We start from the raw sequence: 21,828 nt of genomic DNA on the forward strand, positions 1-21,828 counted from the left end.
GGTTCCTGGTGATTTGTTTCATCTAAGAAAGTGCCTCTAGAAATACCATTTAAAATCTACTGAGTGTGTATGGTGTATGAGTGTGTTGTTCATTCCCTCATTTAATTTAGTGCAATGGGACTATAAGGTGGGTATGTTTTTCTCATTTAAAGGAATGAAGAGGCTCAGGTTTTGCAAATAAAGTAACACTGCGAGGGTCACATAATTACTACGTGTTGGTACTGAAATTTGAACCCAAATTTGAATTTTAGCATTTTGCCTAATAGATACTCACTTTTATTTTAATATGATTATGTTGGCAGTTCCCAGGACCACCCCCAGTTTCAGTGATTGGCTGGGAGAACACAGAGGATCTTAGCTAAGATTTATTACAGCAAAGGGAAAAAGTGCATGGGGTAAAGTCTGGAGGAAACCAAGAGTTCTGTCTCTGTGGAGTCACACAGGATGTGCTTAATTCCTCCAGCAATGAACTGTGACAACATGTGAAATGTGGGAAACTCATTAGAGACTTAATGCCCAAAGTTTTTATTGGGGCTGGTCATGTAGAGACCCTCTGCCTAGCACAGACCAAAATTCCAAATTTCCAGAAGGAGAGCAGGTGTTTAACATAAACTGTGTTGTTTGTATGAACAGTTTAGGCACAGTGAGTCAAACTTATCATTCAAGGAAAATTACCATTCAAGTTCTGGATGCCAGCCAAAGGCCAACCTTGACTTCCAGGCCTTTCTAAGGATAGCAATCTCAGGCCTAGGATGTTAACTTTTTTCTTGTATACTGATTTATTAATTTGGAGAGATTGGGATTATGATCATCTAGCTTTTGACACATAATGAAAGAAGTAGGTATTATGACAAACCGAATTCCTTAATGGTATCTGTTTGCGGGGGGTCCCAATCGCCACCGATTTGCTAGAAGGACTCGGGCAACTCAACATAAAGTTGTACTCATGGCTAGGGTTTGTTACAGCAAAGGATACAATGCAGGGACAGCAGGAAGAGGATGAATGGTAGAGAGGTCAGGCATCAGCTTCCAAGTCTTCTCTCTGTGAGAATCACATGGACGTGCATTTCTGTCCAGCTATGGATGAAAAAGACACATACAAGATGTCTCTAGCTGGAGAAGCACACAAGTGTTCCAGTCCAGAGTGCTTATAGGAAGCTGGTCAGATGGGCACATTCTTGTCATATGACCAACTCTGGTAACAGAAATGTGGGAGCCTACACCAGATACCAGGTACATGTCATAAATCTTGATGAAGTAAGGCAATGCCGACAGCCTGGTACATCCTGACTCACTGCCTGGAGCATACACAGAAAGATCATTAACAGTGACTGTGAACACTCCATGAATTTAGTTCTCAGAGTTTGGCTGGGGTCATTGCCATGGCTCCAGGCACCCCCTGGACAAGATTAGCAAGAACTAAGTAACAGAGACCTGTTATGTTAACTCTTGTTGCGGTATCCTACATGAAATAATGGTGCATTGTGCTGAAGGCGATATTTAATGCCAGATACAGTTTTTAGAATATGATATTCTAAACTCAGAAAAAATAATTGAAAGTAAAATAGTTGGCAAGTTTCATTTCTCTGAGAAGTTTACAAATTCTTTACTTTTAGAGATTTATATAATGGCAACTTTTGGATTTCCCATTTTTGTCCACAATTATTTTTTTTTAATTTCAGAATATTACAGGGCACAACTATTTGTATTATATACAGATATATGTTATGTTAAAGACCAATACAGAAATATTAACTTAAAACAGTTAAGATATAACAAAATTAACCTTCACTTTGTGAAAGTCTTTCTTGTGATTGGCTTTTGAACACAATGGGATTCTTTTTTACAGAATTTGCAGATTCACAGAAATATCAGTTTTGCAGAAAGCAAACAACCCATAGTGTGTTATAAAAATTGCCTGATTCCAGAATATAGAATGAATCTTGACTAGTATATTTATTGCTATTTGAAACCTGCTTTATGTTATACAAAAAAGACAAAGTGGATAGGGAAAGTTTCATGCCTGAAAATGGGAAGTTCTGAGTTAACATAATTAAACAAGTTTATTACAGAACTTCACAGACTCTTTAGTGCGACAGTATCCAATGTGAATCTCCCAGGGTGAGTAGAGTATTAAAACATCTCCCTGACTTACCTGGCCATGGGAGTTTAGTGAGGACTCTCAGGTGTGGGTACTGCAGTATCAGTGGTCTTTAGGACAAAACGGGTCTATGGGAAAGACCATCTTAAGGACAGTGGGAAGCCACTAAAGGATTTTAGGTAAGGGAGAGACAGAAACAAAACAACTGTAGAAAACAACTTACTTTAAACAAAATCTTGTATCTTACGCTGCCTTCTGGTAAAACCTTTTTAGAACCTTTCCCATCTGGATGTTTCTTTTCCTGTCAGGTTTCCTGAGTTGGTGTTTGTCTTTTGTAATGTGAATGGCATGTCTCTTACTGGTGTTTAATAATGTGATTAGGTGTGGGGTTTTGCCTTGGTACTTGTGCCATGTACCGTACCTGACGCACTATCAAGAACATCTTTGGCCAAGACTCAGTAAATATCCAGAGAGCTTGAAATGAATTACGACGCAAAAACACACATGTATCTAATTTTATTGTGCTTCCCAGATTTGGTTTTTTTCTTTCTTTTTCTCTTTTACAAATTGAAGGTTTGTGGTAACCCTGCATTGAGCAAGTCTCTCATTTTTTCCAGCTGTTCATCTCTGTGTCACATTTTGGTAATTCTTGCCATATTTTAAACTTTTTCATGATTATTATATGTTATAGTGATCTGTGATCTTTAATGTTACTATTGTAATTATTTCTCTCACTTTAAATCAAAAGCTAGAAAAGATTAACGTTAGTGAGGAAGGCATGTAGGAAGCTGAGATAGTCCGAAAGCCAGGCCTCTTGTGCCAAATGGTTTGTAAAGTTGTGAATGGCAAGGAAAAGTTCTTAAAGGAAATTAAAAGTGCTACTCCAGTGAACACATGAATGATAAGAAAGGAAAACAGTTCTAGTCACCTGGGGCTTGAATCTGAGGGTGATTTTTCACCTCCGCTTACCCCAGTAGGGTGCGCCACACAGCCCTGCTCTCCCAGACACACCTCCCTCTGCATTTCACCTTCAATTTCAAAATCTAATTATGGCTTCCTTGCAAAAATTAGATAGGAATGCATGCAAAGTTATAAAGATTTATATTTACGTATTCTGGATTGTAGGCATTTTTTGGGGGTGGGGGAATCAGATTTTAGAGACCATAAAGCCACATTTGAAACCCAGGTATTGTACTAGCAGTCAGACTGTTTACTTTGTTTGCCAAGGACCAAAAGAGGTAGCTTTTCACATGAAGTAACTCAAAATATGAATTTATATATCTAGCATCTCGAGTGAGAAATGTTGTTCCCTGACATTGTACACTATAATGCTTTAGGTTCTCCCCTCACCCTTACTGATACTACTGAAGTTATCAGTAGTTGCTCACTGCAGGTGATACCGTGTCAGGTATTGAGTAGCATGATTTTGAGGTAAGATTATGACAGTAGCATCTTTGTTCTCACCTTGCAGCCAGGGAGTGTTGGTTTGGTGAAAGGAGGAATATAGTCAAGAGATAAAGTCCCCAGAGAGATGAATATAAACAATAATACTTTGTGTTTATTAGTATCACCTAGTGTTTTTTCAGGTTGCTGTCCAGCAACCTTGTGAATTCCGCAAGAACTACTGTATCTATGTCATAGATAAACCCCCTGGCCTGCCCTGAATTGTTCAGGAAAATACACCTCTGCTGGCCACCACAGAACACGTCACACACAGTTGCCCTTGTAAGAAGCTGCTGTGTCACTCATCGTGGCAATCCTTCAGAGTATCCGGTTACATACCTTTCAGCATGGGCACACCTGCAAAGTGTGTTTCCTTAGTTCACTGCATCACAGCGCACTTTGGGCTTGTATTTCTCCTGATCATGAGTGACACAGACCTTTGAGCCCCAGAGTCATCTGCTCAGTGGGCAATTCCCTGCCTCTCTAAGGCCCCCCAGACTGCTCTAGCATGCTCCAAGGTGAACTCCTTATATTCGAGGAACCTTTTAAATCAAACTATCCCAAATGACTTTCCAAATTTGGTGGCAGTTCCTCCAGTCATTTTCTCAACAGAAATAAAGGGAGGTAGGAGGGTAGGAAATAGAAACTAAAAATCAGGGAAGTCTATAAAATTATTGTCAGAGCCAAGACTAAGCCTCAGATCTTATGATACACCCTTTTCTTTTCCATTATACTTTCCACCAGTCTGTTTGCTGGATAATTGGTGATTGTTGCATTTTTAGAATGGATTCAGTGGGAAAGAAGGACTGGAGTTAGCCCAATAAGCTGCTGTAGTATAGGCTGAAAGGAGGACTCATTTTAATTCTTGGGCCTGGGACCCGAATGTGAATAGTTGAAATGCATCAGGAATCACTGGTTGCTTAAACGCCTGTGGCAGTTAATAGCTTCATTTTTGCCTTAGTACTTAATACAGCAATTGAATAGAAAGGTAGGTAAGACCCATGTGTTTGATGGCTGTGAAATAGTAGCTCACTGTTGTTTTAATTTGCATGTCCTAATTATAGGGAATGGAACACTTTTCTACATATTTGGTTATTTAGGCTTCCTTTCTGTGAATGTGAAGTGCCTGTTTCCGTCCTTTACCTGCTTTCCTATGGGATTGTTTTATATTGATTTGTAGGTGTTATTTATATGCGAGTATTTTTCTTTCTTTTTCTTTTTTTTATTACTTGGTATAGTCTAGGGGGGTGTATATTCTTGGTATTATAACTTTTTACATATTTTACAAGAATTTTTCCAACTTAGTCTTAGAATTTTTCCAACTTAGTCTTCATGGTGAAATTTCTTATTCTTAGTGATAATTAATAATTTATATTATTTAATATTCATAATATTAATCTTATAATTCACTTTCTAAATTCTAAAGTTTTAAGTTGATCTTTTTTCTTTTTTTCTCTATAGGGTATGAACGTGATTTCTGATGAAACTAGATTGGAATAATTTTCATGATCTTTGTATATTTATATGTATATATTTTAAAATTTTGCATTTGACTTAAAGTGCCATGAGAAAATTTGCATATTGCAAGGTGGTCCTAGCCACCTCCTTGATTTGGGTACTCTTGGATATGTTCCTGCTGCTTTACTTCAGTGAATGCAACAAATGTGATGAAAAAAAGGAGAGAGGACTTCCTGCTGGGGATGGTGAGTGATATTTTATAATACAGCTGTTTGATAAATATGTCACTGGTTTTTACTAAGTTATTTGGATAATTTAAAATTTTAACTTTTTTAGATTAATAGTAATTACTGGCTTCTTGTAATATATGTGATGTTTATATATACAGTTCTCCAGTGGGTTCTTAAACAGTTAAAAGTATTAAAGTATCATGTATAGATTACTAAATTCAACTTTTGCATTCATTATTAAAAGTAGTTAATTTTCTACATGTTACCAAATAATGTGGAACTCTCATAGTTGGAAATAATCAAAATTGTACAGAAGATTAGTCTAATGCTGTAATGCTGAGTGGAACATTAGTATTGCATTGTAAGGTACCAAAAGAGATTGCTCCTGCTTTCCCATCTCAGTCCTAAGGGGAAGAAGTCTTTATAGATAAATGTGATTTGGAGAGTTCTTTTTGTTAATGCTGTAGATAGCTCCAGTTAGTGCTTTTAGGGGGAGCTTCTGAAAAGATTGGGCTATAGAATAGGGGCTGCAGTGAGATCATTGCAATGTCTGGTATGAAAAAGAAAGAAAACATTGCCTGGGTGCAGTGGCTCACACCTGTAATCCTAGCTGAGAGTCCAAGGCGGGAGGGTTGTTTGAAGTTAGAGTTTGAGACCAGCCTGAACAAGAGTGAGACCCCATCTCTACCAAAAATAGAAAAAATCAACCAGGTGTGGTGGCACAGGCCTACAGTCCCATTACTCCGGAGACTGAGGTAGGAGGATTGTTTGAGCCCAGGAGTTTGAGGTTGCAGTGAGCTAGGGTCATGCCATTGCACTCTCCCCGGGGGAATAGAGCGAGACTCTGTCTCAAAAAAAAAAAAAGAACGAACGAAAGAAAGAAAACATACAAATATAAAGGACCTAGTTAGGTAGTACTGATATTTTTGGCAAGGGACATTGGAAAATGCAGGTTTAAGCTCCTCTCGTAGATCAAATGCTGCCTTTTTAAAAATTATTATTTTTATTTTTTAACTATAATGAAAATGACTGCATTACATGAGTCAGTAATCCAGCTGTTCTGGGCTCTGAACTCTCTGTGATTAGTTATGGAATACATGGCTGTATAGCAATTCCACAATTTTTAGGAATTATATACCAATAATTACTCTTTCAATATAAATTTTTAAAAGAATATAGCCACATTTAAATTTTTCGCAATTTTATAATGAGAAGGGCACTTGGTCCCCCAAAATTTACAATAAAAAATTATTGGTTTATATCGGTAACTATGCCTACTTAACTGTAATTTTTATATGTGGGCTTATATAACTGGTTCTGTTTATTTCTTCTTGGGAAATTTGCCTAAGTTAGGCTCAGTTGCTAGCACTAGATTCTAGTAATACCTAGGCTAACTCATAACTTTTAAATTTTCACTTTTCCCATAAGTTTTAATAAAATACATTTTTATCCAAAATCAGCCTATTAATTTGCATAATATTTACTTTATGGCTTTGTTGTTTTTTAACTTTGTTGGGTAACAAAACACTGCCTCCTTAACTGTTACTAGAGCTGTATTCCCTGTCTAAATTTAAATCAGAGTAAGTATGACCATTCACCACTCAGCAACTTGGGTATTCTTTTACCAAATAGAATGGATTAACTTTCCCTTCACCCTACCTTAATCCATTGCCATGTATAGTAAGCTCATGGTGTACCACCTTAAATGCAAAGGCTTGAAAGTAAGAATGAATAGGAACTGTAGCATGTGAAGATTCACTTGATGAGTGTTTTTTAACTTTTATATGTGCTGGGCAGTGTACTAGGTGCTGGTAATACACAGTTGAACGGAAAAATCAGGTAGAATTCTTCCCTTCAGGGAACTCACAATCTAATGGAAGAGAAAGAATATTAGTAAATATCAATGTAATAAATTCCACTCTAGAGATGTGCACAAGAGCAGAAAGGAGGGGAGTGCCTTGGGGTGTCTGAGAAGATACTGAGGAAGTCTGCTGCAATAGAGTATCAGCTTGAGCAGGTTTTTGTTAGTTTGATAAGGGAGGGGAAGACCTTCCAGGCAAAGGAAAGAAGCATGTGCAAGATAAGCAGGTGAGAGAACAGAGTTGATAGATGGGAGAACATGAGGCAGGAGCTTGGAATGAGGCTTGGGAGGCCGGCAGAGGCTGCGTCACAGAAGGCCTTTTATGGCATGCTAAGGATCGTGGACTTCATCCTATAGGCAATGGTGTGTCACTGAAGGACTTTAAACGAGGGAGGACGGCCCTATGGGACCTGGACTTTAAGAAGAAAGCATTGGTGGTCATGTGGCTGATGGCCCGGAAAAGAAAGAGGCAGGTAGCAGAGAGTTTGAGGCTGTTGTGAAAGTTTGGAAAAGTACTTGGGGCCTACACTGAAATGACACTGGAGGTGGAGAGGGAACAAATATATATATGAAAACTATTTAGGTAGTGGAATTTACATAACCTGGGGAGCCACTGAATGTAGGGAGTAAGAGAAAAAGTCTCAGGTGGCCTCACATTCTCCCAGCCATCAGCTCTGTTCTCTCACCTGCTTATCTTGCACATGCTTCTTTCCTTTGCCTGGAAGGTCTTCCCCTCCCTTGTCAAACTAACAAATACCTGCTCAAGCTGATACTCAACTGCAGCAGACTTCCTCAGTATCTTCTCAGCTCTCCCTGGTTGGAAGAGCTGATAGGAAATAGCAGCCCCCAGAGGGGGAACAGCTTCGATGGAAAGGTGGGTGGGTGGAGTTGGGTTTGGAATATTTAACTGTGAGGCGCTTGTAGAGATGTTCTGTGGTGGAGCATGGTCAAGGTGGAGGACAGAGGTGGGAGTTAAAGCCGTGTCTGTATATGAGGCTGTACAGGGAGCATGTGTGCAGTTAGAAGAGACAGACTCGCTGTTAGAGAGGCTATCCTTGGGGGTCACTAAAGGAAGAGAAAGCTTCTCGGGAAGTCAAAGGTAGGAGAAGACAAAGGGAGTGGGTCACTGAAGCCCAAGAGTGACGTTTGTTCGGAGATTTTACCTAAAATGAAGTGTTTCTGATATGTTTGGTGATGGGATGGTGACCCTGGCAAGTGCCATTTCAGGGAGTGGTAACCGTGGAGGCCAGTGGGCTCCATGTCCTGGTAAATTAATAGAGATGTGGCTTATTCTTTAGGAAGTTTCTGCATGAAGGGAAGTGGGTTCCGCGACAGTTAAAGGAATGGAGCAGGCGTTGGTTTTCTGTGTATATATTATTTACGTATGCTGAGGAAGAGGTTTAAAATATAGGGGAAAGGAGGAATACTTGAAAGAACAAATTGTCGGTAGATGAGATGATATGGTATCAAAACCACTAGAAAAGGATTATCCTCAAAGAGGATTTTAAGGTTATACAGGTTTGAAAACCACTGGTGGCATGAGTTTCAAAGAAAAGGAGTATGTTTTGTACAAAGTACAGAAGTACAGAGTAAAGGAGAAATGGTCTGAAAGTAACAGTGTGGAGGTGCGAGATAGCATCATTGCCTCTGGAGAAAAGGGGAAAGAACAGTTTTCCCAGAAAAGGTCGAGGTTGGTGGGCTCTGGAGGAGGGCTGGAGTTGAGTTAAATCTGTACACGGGGCCTGTGTGTTGTGAGACCAGACGAGGAAGAGGCTTTACAGTAGCCTGCGGGTATCGGGTATCGCAGTGTGGAGAGGGGGGACAGATTGAGAAGGAGTCTGCAGTGGGAGAGTGAGACAAGGGCTGAGCCAGAAGCCAGAGGGGGAGCACATAATAGCTAAGGGGAGATGACCTGAGGAGGGGCTTTAGAGCAGCCTTTTGCAAATACTCCCGTAGCCTTCAGGGGTTGCAGGGAGAGGGGAGGAGGGACAGTTGATGCTAATAAGCAAGAACAGTTTGAAAAATCTTCTCCGATGTGAAGTTTTGGTACAGTGGTTGCTGAGAGGTCCCAGGTTGCATCAGAGCCTCTGAAGAGAGCTTTTACTAACAAGGCTGGGGAGGGAGGATGGCACCGAGGATGTAGACTAAATAGAATTAGCATGTACATTTCGTGACCTAGAAGTCTCTCTTGCTAGAACACATAGGGCATCCAGGATCTTTGTTTTCTATGGCATTTGAAAACCAAAAAGTAAAAAAGCAACGAGCATGTATGACACTCCAGAGTAATTGTTTCAATATGGTGAGGAACTTATTTCTGAACATTGTACTTCACGGTACCGATTCGGTGAAATTTACCAAATTCTGATCTTTATGTTGTGAATAAAGGTGTCCTAGATTTAAGTAGAATGGATTGATTATCCTTATGATAATGCTGAAGACCTCTTACAGGATTGTTGTTGATATTTAACAGTTTTCTAGGATTCTTCTGTTTACTTGTTACTTGCCTGCTTCAAGTAATAGTGGGCCAGACTTTGGTGATTGCAGAAGGGTTTGTTTTGTTTTCCTGAGTAGTTCTATATTTGTAGTCTTATACTTATATTTTATGTTCCAGGCTATCTGAATATAGCAGAATTTTTCTGTTGCTAGAGTCGGATTGGTCTCCCTTGAAAGAACAAGGGTGGTGTGGGCTATGGCCTGGGAATATTTTTACTACTCTTCTGCTTTCCAGAATTAGCTCATTTATCCAATTTATAGATTTGGATGTTGTATAGAATATTCAATATTTTTGCAGATGCAGTTTCAAGAAGGAATTAATCCTTCATGCCAGTACTGTACTTGATTTTCAGATCATTAAAATGTTGATGATTCAACTTTTCATGTACTTATGCTGGAATTATTTCAACTGTCAAAATTTAGGAAGCCTTGGAGAAATATAGTTTATAGAAAAAGCTTCCAATGATTAACAACTTAAAAATGTTACTAGTAAAGGCTTTCAGAAATGCTGCTACAATTTTTTTAAGTGTTGAGTTTTATATATGGAACACAATATGACTAAATTGAACATGAAATTGGAACTAGTATTAAAACTGACAAGGATGTTGAAGAAGCAGAGAGTTACCAGTGAATTAAGTTATAGATAATAGTTTGGTTTTTGAAATTTTAAAACTTTAATGTAAAAAGCATTTTTCATGGTTCTTTAAGGAGAATACATTGAAAAAGAACATGGACACTGTACTCTAGGGATAAATTCTATCTAAATTACTTAATGCATCTTACGTGCCCTGTAGATCCCTTAGCCCTCATGCAGCCAGATTCTCTCAGACCGTTTCCAGTGGTGTTCCTTCTTCCATTGTTTATAATCTGGAAGTTCCATTTTATCATGTCCATGTTCATGTCCGTGTCCACGGGCCATATCTGACCTCTCAGGAGCCAACCAGACTAGATAATATTTTGGTGTTTAAAAAATCAGGTAATATGCTGTATTTCATTGCATCTTACATGCTTTCTATTGTTCATAGAATACTTACTTTATATACCACTAGGAAACCATAAACATTCCAAGTATTGTAAGCCACATCCCAACTTGAGTTGCTAAAATGTGGAAAGAAATAGTTTAGAATAGTGAAATATAGTGTATAAAAGACAGTAAAGATGGTATTGTTTAGTCAGATTAGAAAATAGTTTAGGAGAAAAAATTTTAGCCTTTTATTAGTATTTTTTCCCCCACAGTGAAGTCATATAACTTTACTTCTCTTTATTCTACTTCCATGAGAGAAAATACAGATTAGAAATTTGAAAGATGTCTTAAAATATACTCGAGGTATTCTACATTGTTTTTTATGTTAATCTTACTTGGAGGCTTTAAGAGTGAACCTGTAATTGTCTTGGTAAATAGGTATTCTAAAACATTATACTTGTCTACATTATCATATAAATGAAGCTTAACTGAAGAATATAATAAAATGTTTGTTCTCACATAATGCTTTGGAACAACACCTTTCTCCCATGTCAAAGTTAGTTTGATTCTTACGAATGATCTGCATGTAAAATTTTTTCTTTTTCGAGACAGAATCTCGTTCTACTGCCCAGGCTAGAGTACTGTGGCATCAGGCTAGCTCACAACAACCTCGAACTCCTGGGCTCAAGCAATCCTTCTGCCTCAGCCTCCCCAGTAAGCTGGGACTACAGGTGCACACCACCACACACTTGGCTAATTTTTTCTATTTTTAGTTGCCCCGCTAATTATTTTCTATTTTTAGTAGAGAGGGGGTCTCACTCTTGGTCAGGCTGGTCTCGAACTCTTTTGCTCAAACAACCCTCCCACCTCAGCCTCCCAGAGTGCTAGGACTACTGGTGTGAACCACTGGCCACTGCATGTAAAATTTTATGTGAAGATATTTTTTTTCAGTTCATGAAATGACATACAGACCCATTTGAGTTGCCTTCAAACAAAAATTTCACTGAACTCTCAATTTACATAAAAGACTGGTACATAGAATACATGAAAGCTAATGCTTACCATCTTTTTTGTTGGTTGTTTTCTAATACTGTAAGTGCATTGGTAGTAAAAACATATTCAGTAACCATATGCATTTCATCCAAGTCTCTTTACCAAGGAAAATAAGTTTACTAGCCCATTTAATTCTTCACAATATTATAATTTCTTAATATAGTTATTTAGCTTTTGATTAATGACAGTTTTAAATGTGGCTCTGAAATTTCATATGTACCAGTAAGTTAGAGTATATAATGTGGGCACTATACTAGATTTTCAGATTTTATTAATAAATATCAGATTATGATGAAATTTGTAAAATGCTCTATCAGCAGGATTGTGTATGTTGTCCATTTTTGCCTGTCCTTAAGATCTCAACTTTTAAGTTTCTGGTCATATAGTTTCTTATGCAATAAGCAATCGAGTTTATACTTTGTAGTACTTAGAATAATAATTTCTTGAGACCTCCTTTATGCCTCTCCTCCCCAATGGAAAATTTGAAACATAAACAAAAGTAGAAAGAATAGAAAATTAAAGTCCTGTGTACCCATCTTCTGGCTTTAAGAGTTGTCAATTCATGGCTACTCTTGTGGCATGGACACCTCTTTCTCTTTGTCCTCCACCCACCTGTTTTGATGGTTGTTTTTGAAGAAGAAATTGGGTTATTTCTCTTTTCCAGTTTCTCACAGTCAAGATTTGCACCCCTTTAAAGGTGTTTATTGTGTCCCTCCATCCCTCGTATTTCCTGTGAGTTGGTAATTAGGTCCAGAGGCTTGATTGGATTCAGGATCTTCCCCCACATTCCCCACAAAAGCCCATTATAAATGATACATGTGTACCTTAGTACACTGCATTTTAAAACTGCACAGCATGAGAGTTTTTCTATTTTAACTTTTCTATAAAGCATCATCTCCTTATACTAAAATAGGGCACAGGTAACAGAAGGATGTTTATCATCAGGGCCAGTAGATGTCTCCCACCTACTCATTATTATCTGTGCCATCTACAAAAGATCATTGTCACCTTCAGAACTCTGATGTTTCCTATTGACCCCTGAAAGTACCAATCCCAAAATCTATTGATTGTTCTTTACTTTCAGAGACAAGTAAGTAGCAATGACTCTAAGAGTTTTATAATTTATGATTTTTAAAGCTTTAAAAGCTTATTTTATATGGGCCATTATACTTTTGTACTTCTATTACAGTTCTTACTACACTTGTTGAGAATTTTTGTCATTGAGAATTCTTTAAAAATTCTGCCAACCCTTTTATCTAAAGAGCTTACCTACTTGGCAAACATTAAGCAGAATTTGTTTTTAAAAACTATGTTACTTGAATTTTCTATAATTTTAAAAGTTATTTTTCTACTATTTTAATGTCCCTCCTAAAATCACAGATTGTTCTGAGAACAGGGGAAATTCATTGTACACTATTTTTTTCTTCCTAGTTCTCTGAAATAGATTTTTATATTCTGGGCAGAATTGTTGAGGACACAGTGAATAATTTCATATTCTTCAGCTCTGATATTGGTAGGTTCCTTTGGACACCATCTGAAACAGTCATCCTACAGGTCAGCTGTACCAACCAGTGCTGTTCTTGGGCAGATGAAGCTTGACTCAAAGGAGATGGCTTTTCTGCTGCCTTGCTGCCATCATTTTTGCAGAGACATTTTGAGGATGCCTAAAAAACAATCTACAGGAGAATAAAACTTTCAGCTTTCAAAATAAACAAAGTACAAAACATTTTCTTCCCATTCTTGGCCTCACCCCATTCTCTATCCATCCCTTTTAGGTGAGAAGTTTAACAGCATTTTCCAAATATCCCAGAACCTTTTTTTCCTAGAACACTTATTAACATCTCAAAAGCATATAATAAGGAACAAGATTTGGGAAGTGCTGATCTGACATATTATAATGACTATTATCAAGTCTAGGATTTTCATCATGGCTTATCTTGAATAGCATTTTCACTCACATGTTAACTCAGTGTATAGTTATAAAGCTCCCATAAGTCACTGTGCTAAACTCCACAGAAGTTTGAATGAATCACACACACCCTAGGCAAAAAGAGATTGTAATCTAGTGGGGGAAAGGAGGTACATAGACAGGTTTAGCAATCATTATAATAAGAGATAGTAATTGATTAGAGGCATAAGACCCCTATATGAAATGATGTGATAGTTAAGAGTAGTAAATGATCATTATAGAGAGATTGCAAAAAGCTGCGGGCAATAGAAGCCATTTTTGTTGGCCTGGAAAGACAACATAAAGGGGTTTGGTGTTGCCAAGATAGGAGTGGGAAGGGGATGTCAAGGAGGTCTGTGTCAGCAGAGGCATGGAAGCCAGAGAAGGTGGGGCAGGTTGGAAAGGGATATAGGGAATGGCTGTTTGACTGAAGGATGAAGTACCGTGGGAAAAGCCCAGCAAGTGATAGGTTTGGAAAGTTAGGTTAAATTCCAATTAAAGAGGTTGGACTCAACTTTCAGGCCAGGTGCAGTGGCTCACACCTATAATCCTAGCATTCTGGGAGGCCAAGGCTAGAGGATCACTTTAGGTCAGGAGTTTAAGACCAGCCTGAGCCAAGAGTGAGATCCCATCTCTACTAAAAATAGAAAAATAGCCTGTAGTCCCAGCTACTTGGAAGGCTAAGGCCGGAGGATCACCCGAGCCCAGGAATTTGAGGTTACAGTGAGCTATGATGATGCCACTGCACTTTAGCCTGTGCGACAGAGCAAGGAAAAAAAGAGGTTGGACACTAGGAGACCCTGGGAATAGGAATGAAGGCTGTGCTTTAAGGAGGTTAATGTAACAGTAGTATTTGAAATGGGAGCACCAACACTATGCAGTGACTCAGGTGAGTGAGCGAGGTGAGGAGGTCTTGAGTCGGGGCACTGGTGTGCAGGTGGAGGACAGGGCAACCCCTCAGAGGCATTAACAGACCTGGAGAGGGTGGGCTCAGAAATGGTTCTGGTTGTTAAAGGCACAATTTAAATGCAAGTGCTATTAAACAGAAACATGAATCAATTGCTATGAAATTAATGTTAGGTTTCCTCCTTATTCTTAGTTCTAGAGCCAGTACAAAAGCCTCATGAAGGTCCTGGAGAAATGGGGAAACCAGTCGTCATTCCTAAAGAGGATCAAGAAAAGATGAAAGAGATGTTTAAAATCAATCAGTTCAATTTAATGGCGAGTGAGATGATTGCCCTCAACAGATCTTTGCCAGATGTTAGGTTAGAAGGGTAAGTACCTAGTATGGTCTTGATAGTGTTTGAATGAAAAGTATGTTCTGAATTCCCAGTAAACTGCGCTTTGGTGCTGATTGTTCTTGAAGTGAATGTTGTATCACTAAGTCACTATTTACCCAGCTTAGAAAATAATTAAATGCTGATAAAAATAATACCTCAAGCTACTACTCATCATTAGAACTATGTATTTTAGGCATTGGAACATAATCATCTATTTTAATGGATTAGTAAGGAATTTTAAACTTCTTTATTACCACAATATTTTACCTATTCAACTTTTTACAAAAATATTCAAGTTGTGTGTAACTCGAAACAGTGAAGTACACATTCCTTGGCTTACTGAATTTGTACATGTGTATATACCTATGTGACCATCATCCAAATCAAAACATAGAACATTTCTATCACCCGAAAGTTCTCTACGTTCCTTTCCAGTCAGTACTCCCACTCCCAGAGACAACCATTATTTTGAGCTCTCTAAACTTAGATTAGTTTTGTCTTTTTTGAACTTTTTTTAATGGTTCTACGCAGTATATGTTCTTTTGTGTCTTTGAAATTTATATTGTTGCATATAGCCAGAAGTTCATTCTTTTCCATTGCAGTGCAGTGCTGTTATGTGAATATATTATAGTTTATTTATATATTGATAAACATTTGGGTTGTTTCTACATTTTTACTATTATCAATAAAGCTGTTGTGACATTCTTGTACATATCTTTTGGAGGACTTAAGGTGGTCCCATTTCTGTTTGGTATGTGTTAGGGAAAGGAGTAGGTTATACATTTATATAGTTTTAGCATGTGCTGCCAAACATTTTCCCAAAATGTTTATACTAGTTTACACTCCTATCAGTAATATAAGATGTCTAGTTGCTCCATAAGAAGGAGGTAATGCAAGTGTCCAGACTGGAGTACAACAGGCCCAGTCTAAAGCAAGGGAACTATACAGGAAACAGGTGGATTAAGTGGACATGTACCTTCTGCTGCTGGGACCCCCAGCCACCTTGCCCTGTATGGCTCCCATTAATGCTGGCAGCCAGGCTTACCTCTTGCTTGGAGGATCTTTCTCAGCAGAATTGGACTAGCCCTAGAGAAAAAAACCTACAGACACTGACTTTGTAAAGTTTCCAACTTAATGGCACAACCTGAGCACCCTTATAGAAACTCATAGTCAGTAAGCCCCACTTGTGTTTCCAGAGCTCGTATTCAGCCTTTTAGTCTTCTACTCTTAATAACAAACAGGTAAATAAGGAATACTAGACATCACAGGAAATCCTCAGACATAAACAGTAAAGTCCAAAACAGAGAGGAAAGCAACTTGGAGGAAGCAAAGACTATTAAGGAAAAAGAAAACTTAAAGAGAAGTAACTAATAACCTCAGCAAAATAGAAGACATATTACAGCCATAAAATGGGAATAGGATACTATTCAAAGATACACTGACAGAGCCAGAAAGAGCTTTTGGAAATTGAAAAGAAAAAAAAAAAAAAGCAAAAAATGCAGGTTGGGAGGAAATCTTCCATAAAAAATGGACGAAAGAGATGGACTATAGTAAAATTACATGAAAATTGAAGTGACACTGAAGAGTCTAATATTTGAATAATACAGGTCTCAAAAAAATATATAAAGGGGAAGAGAGAATTTACCCACAAAATTTCCTATAACTAGACTGCACAAGTTTTCAGATTGAAAGAGCCCACCAACTTTTTAGAACAATAGATGAAAATAGAGTGCACCCCAAGGCATTGTGAATTTCAGAACACTGGGGATCCCAACCCTCAAGGGAAAAAATCTCGTACAGTTTTCTTAAGAGGCAAAAGCAGGTCACAGTCAAAGGATTATTAATCAGAATGTCTTCAAACTTCTCAAAAGCAACTCTAGAAACAAAGAAGCAAAATTTTAAAGGAAAATAATTTTCAACCTAAAATGCTATATCGAGCCAAACTCACAATCAAGTGCACAGGTTTAATAAGGATGTTTTTGTACACACACGGTCTCAAAGCACTGAACTACCAAACATTCATTCTGTGGAATTTACTAGAGATTGTGTTCCATCAAATGAGGATTTAAATAAACCCAGGGCAAGAAGGACGTAGAATGTAGAAAACAGGAAGGAGAGCCAATGTGTGTGAGAGGTGGCCAGAGACTACAGAGGAGTCCCTGACTGAGAATTGTATAGGCACAGAGGCAACCAGCCAAGACAGGTGCCCGTCACAAAATGTCAGGAGAGACTGGAAGATGTCATTGAAGTTACACCTGGTGTAGCTGAATGTCTTTAGAGGAGGTGATGACAATCGATGGGAAGTTTAGGGTTGAATTAGTAATAAATACATAGAAAATCACAGTGAGAAAAAATTAAACAAGTATTATCTCCAGGGAAAACCTCAAAAAGTTGCTCAGAGAAAACAAAAGTAATCATAGTTTACTGCACAGCATAGCTGTGAATAAGTCATAATCAGATAGCTGTTGAATATTATGCATAAGAGCCTCAACTGTTACTGTTTCGGGTAGAATTGGTTTTGTAATTTTAATAACTCCCCTGGGTACATCACCACTCTCAACATGTTTCATTAAGCATTTATATCTTTTTGTCTTTTATGTGCTTATTAAAGATACTTTTACTAATGAGTAGCTTTTAAGTGCATGGTAAGTCACCAGCTTTTGAACATCAAATAATTTCATGATATTAAGAACAGTGTTTAAATGGTGTGATACAAATGCTTATGCACCAAATTTGAGGCTTAACAAGGACTCCTCAGACTTGACACAGTCCGCCTTTGTGCAGGCTGCTGCCAGGCCTAGGCAGTCCTTCTGGCCAACAGTCAGGGGAAGCAGAATCACTACCACCTCTGAGTAGCCTTTTTATACCTTCTTGCTCCATCTCTGTACTGATATCCTTTTTTTAAGGAAAAAAAAAACTTCTGAAAGACTTCTTACTATGGAAAATTTCAAATGTACATAAAAATAGAGATTATAATATAATGAATCCTCACGTATTCACCACCTAGCTTCAATAATTCCTCACAATTTTGTTTTAATGTAGTCACTCACCCTCTACTATGCCCCCCACCAGTCTCTGCCTCCTGGTATTCACACCTCTGTATAGTCTCTTTCCTTGTTGAGTGAGGGTTGGTGTGTTTGAGCAGTAGAACACAGTACAAGTGATAGAGTTATCACTTTCAAGACTAGGCTGTGGCTTCCACTTTGGTCTTTTACTCTGGGATCATTTGCTCCAGGGTAAGGCAGCTGACACAATAGGAACAGCACTATGGAGAAACCTAGGAGGTTTGTGGCCTTTTGTGAACAACTAGATAAGTAAGATTAGAAGCAGATTCTTCAGCCCCAGGCAAAGACGTAACATTTCTAAATATTTCAGTATGTATCTCCGGAAGATAAAAACTCATAAAAAAAGAAAGAGAAAAATTATGATACCATTTTTACACCTAAAAAATATAAACAGTGATCCCTTAATACCATGAAATACCCAGTTAGTTCAAACTTCCCTTGTTATATCGTATATTTCTTTTTTTATAGTGTAGGTATCAAGATCAAACTAAGGTCTATACATTGCCGCTGGTGGATATGTCTCTTAAGTCTCTCTTACTCGGTTCCTTCTCCATCTTCTTTTTTCCTTACAGTTTATTATTTGAAGAATCCAGGTAGAGTGTCTTATATCTTTCCCCAGCCTGCATTTTGCTGACTGCATCACTATGGTATCATTTGAATGTGTTCCTCAGTTCCCTCTCTTTCTTGTGGACTGGTAGTTAGACCTAAAGGCATCTTGTACCAATATCCTTAAAGTCAAATAAATTGTGTGTTTGTGGTAGTAAAGGTCTGAAATCTGGGCCATAGTGTGCATCATGGCTGGACAGGTTCATTATATGTCTCATTTGTCTGTTTTCTCTTTTGTAGCTCCCATTAACCAGGCATTAAATGCATTGAGGAAGAAAATATTTTATTGTAGTTGATAATGCAAGTACTTACTACACATCAAACTTGTGGGATGTAGCTAATTCCATGCTCAGTGAAAACATGTAGCTTTAACTGCATATAACTTTATAAAAAAGAAGATAGAAAATCAGTGAACTAATCATCTTAAGAAATTAGAAAAAGATCAGCAAACTAAAGAGAGCAAATGTAAGAATGGAAACTTAAACAAAGATTGGAAGCTTAGGAAATAATAATTAACAATAGAGGAAGAGCAAAGCCAAAAGTTGGTTCATTGAAAAAAACTGATAAAATTGACCAATCAAGAAAATATAAAAGTCACAGATCCATATGGGAATGAAAAAGGTAACATCACTACAGATCCAGACCTTAAAAGATGATGTATTGCAAAGAGGAGAAACTAATAGAATACAAAGGCTCAACAAAGCTGAAAATTCTTTGGAAAGAGTTAACAAAATTGAAAAATGCTTTCCTAAATAGCAGAAGCGAAAAACAGGGCATTTCCACACATCCTGCAGACATTTTAAAGATTATAAGTAGATTATATGAGGTATCTAAAATAGTCAAACGTAGAGGCAGGGAGTAAAATGATCATTGCCAGGATCTGGGGGCAGAGGACAAAAGGCGAGTTGTGGATCAGTGGGCCTAAAGTTTCAGTTATGCAAGATCTAGAGATCTGCTGCACGACATTGTGCCCATAGATAACAGTACTGCATTGTGCACATAAAAGCCTGTTAAGAGTGTAGACCTCATGTTAAGTGTTCTTACCACAATAAAATAAAAATTGCTGCTTCACTTGGCCAGCCTTAAAAAAAAATTAAAAAATTAAAAATAAGTGAATATTACAAGTGACATCTCAATTAATTTAAAACTGTAGATTGAAATTACCAGTTCCTAGAAAAATATACCTTAGTAAAACTGACACCAGAGAAAAATGGAAAATATAATAGTACTATAACTATTGAGTAAATAGAATTAATGATTTAAAACCTTTACACATAGACACACATAAACAGAAACTTCCAGGTATAGGTGGCCTTACCTGTCTTACCACTTAGCCAGTGTTAAGTGTTTAGCAAGGCTGATGTTAGATCTCAGTGCTGTATATTTGTTTTTGGTTTTCTGTGCTGGGGAGTGCAGTCAGCTTGCCTCTGTTGCCACCCTTTTGGAACTGGAAGTTGTGTAGATGTGTGGTCCCCACCCCCCTGGCCACGGACCAGTATTGGTCCATGGCCTGTTAGGAACCAGGCTGCACTACAGGAGGTGAGTGGCAGGGTGAGCAAGCGAGGCTTTGAAGCTTCATCTGTATTTACGGCCGTTCCCCATGGCTGGCATCACCACATAAGCTCTGCTTCCTGTCAGATGAGCGGCCGACATTAGATTCCTGTAGGAACGGGAACCCTACTGTAAACTGCGCATGAAGGCAGGGACTCAATTCAAGCTAACTCTCAGACTACATAGTGAATTTCCTGAATCACAGTTTATTCAGTAATGCTTTAAATCATTTATAAAAAGTGTTCAATATGTAGGCTATTTTTTAGTTAGTGTTGTTCACAGGGACATAAATGAAACCACTTGTATTTTCATTCATTGTTTACAAACCAGGGATTTTCATCACCTCCAGGCCACTATGGTAGTGATGGTATAGATTGAAAAACCTGTTCATCTCCACTCATCCTTTCTCAGGATGTACCCTCTGGGTTTGAAATTCATGGAAAATATACAGGAAACTAAGAAAAAGGAAAAACGACCCAGAGTGAAGTGGAGGGGTAATGTTGTGCAGAAAAGGAAACTTATTTATAATGTACAACTCAGCTATGAACAGCATTTTACATAGGCCTAATAGAAACATTAAATAATGATGTAACCAAACTTAGTATGTAACTGCGTTCGGAGACTGAGGACTAGAAAGTGTATGTGTTGGGACAGGGTAGGAGTGAAATGAATCTTCATATTCTGTAGTAGGAAGTCAATATGTGATACCTAGAAATAGAAAAAAGTCAGGAAGTAAATATACAAACATAGGACTTAGAATTATGATGGTAAATACCAAAGGAAACAGGTGAAAGAATTGAAAGTGGTTGCTTTATGGGAAGGGAAAAATGGCAGAGAAATGAGGGAACAGCTGAGTTTTTTTAAAACAAGCTTTGGAGAGTTGTTTGAGTCTTTAAGCTATGTACCTTTGATCAAACTGAAAACTAAAGATATAAAAAATTGCCCTGGTAATTCTGACCTCTCTACACACATCCCACCCCCATCTAGTGCTTCTCAAACTTGCTAGGGTAGGAGAGGAGGGAAATGGGGCAGGAGGGGGAAGGAGTTTATTCTTTCTGACCTTTAGGATACCTCTTTCTCATTCTTCAGATCTGAAGAGAGGACTTCTTGGGGCTCTGCCTCTGTGCCTCCAGTGTACACTTTCAGTTTGTGGATTGCCTTTGAGTGTGGCCTGGCTAATGGAAGGAAAAACCTTGGAAGGGAGCCCCTTCCCTAGGGTTGGGATTCAGACCTCATTGGAGAGGGTCTGATTTGCAGTTTACTGGATGGATAGTGGAAAAGTATGCTGGTTACCCCTGGCCAGACTTGGTGCACAGTACCTTTTGGAGTGCGGACTGGTAGGCAGACCTAACAAGCAGGAAATACACTTTGGTTTGCATTTGGGTGGGAAATCAGAGCCAGAATTGGCAAACAGGAACCATTTTTCCATGGTGCAGGTAGGCAAACCTGGGTAACCAACTGCTGGGGTACCTGGGAGACTCACTAAGAATCTGCCTGTAGGGTGCTGTTGAAATTCAGTGGGTAAATGCTCTGGGTGTTCTCCACACTCCACTGGCAACCACACAGCAGGAGGAAGAAAACAAATGGAAGCACACCAGAGCCAGGAAGGGAAGTTTCTTCCTCCTGCAGTGTCCCTCCAGCACCCTCTACTGGCACAGCTTATGTATGCATCATGCCTGCTGCAGAGGAGAAATGCTGAATAGGGGCCAGCTCCATTTTCACAGAACAGGTAATGAAAGGTATATTTGGAGCTAAGAAGCAATAAAGTGATAATT

At 38.4% G+C, this 21,828-nt stretch overlaps 1 protein-coding gene across 1 annotated transcript in view; it reads left to right on the forward strand.

The window, feature by feature from the left end:
- GALNT1 (polypeptide N-acetylgalactosaminyltransferase 1) overlaps nucleotides 1-21,828 on the forward strand; it is a 53,824-nt gene that overhangs the window by 515 nt on the left and 31,481 nt on the right. The window contains exons 2-3 of the mRNA XM_045528012.1: nucleotides 5,006-5,247; nucleotides 14,651-14,825. Coding sequence (XP_045383968.1) covers nucleotides 5,109-5,247; nucleotides 14,651-14,825 — 314 coding nt within the window. The 5' untranslated portion in view covers nucleotides 5,006-5,108. The remainder of the gene's footprint in view (nucleotides 1-5,005; nucleotides 5,248-14,650; nucleotides 14,826-21,828) is intronic.

This window comes from Lemur catta, chromosome 16 (genome assembly GCF_020740605.2).
Source record: "Lemur catta isolate mLemCat1 chromosome 16, mLemCat1.pri, whole genome shotgun sequence".
NCBI classification, from domain to species: domain Eukaryota; kingdom Metazoa; phylum Chordata; class Mammalia; order Primates; family Lemuridae; genus Lemur; species Lemur catta.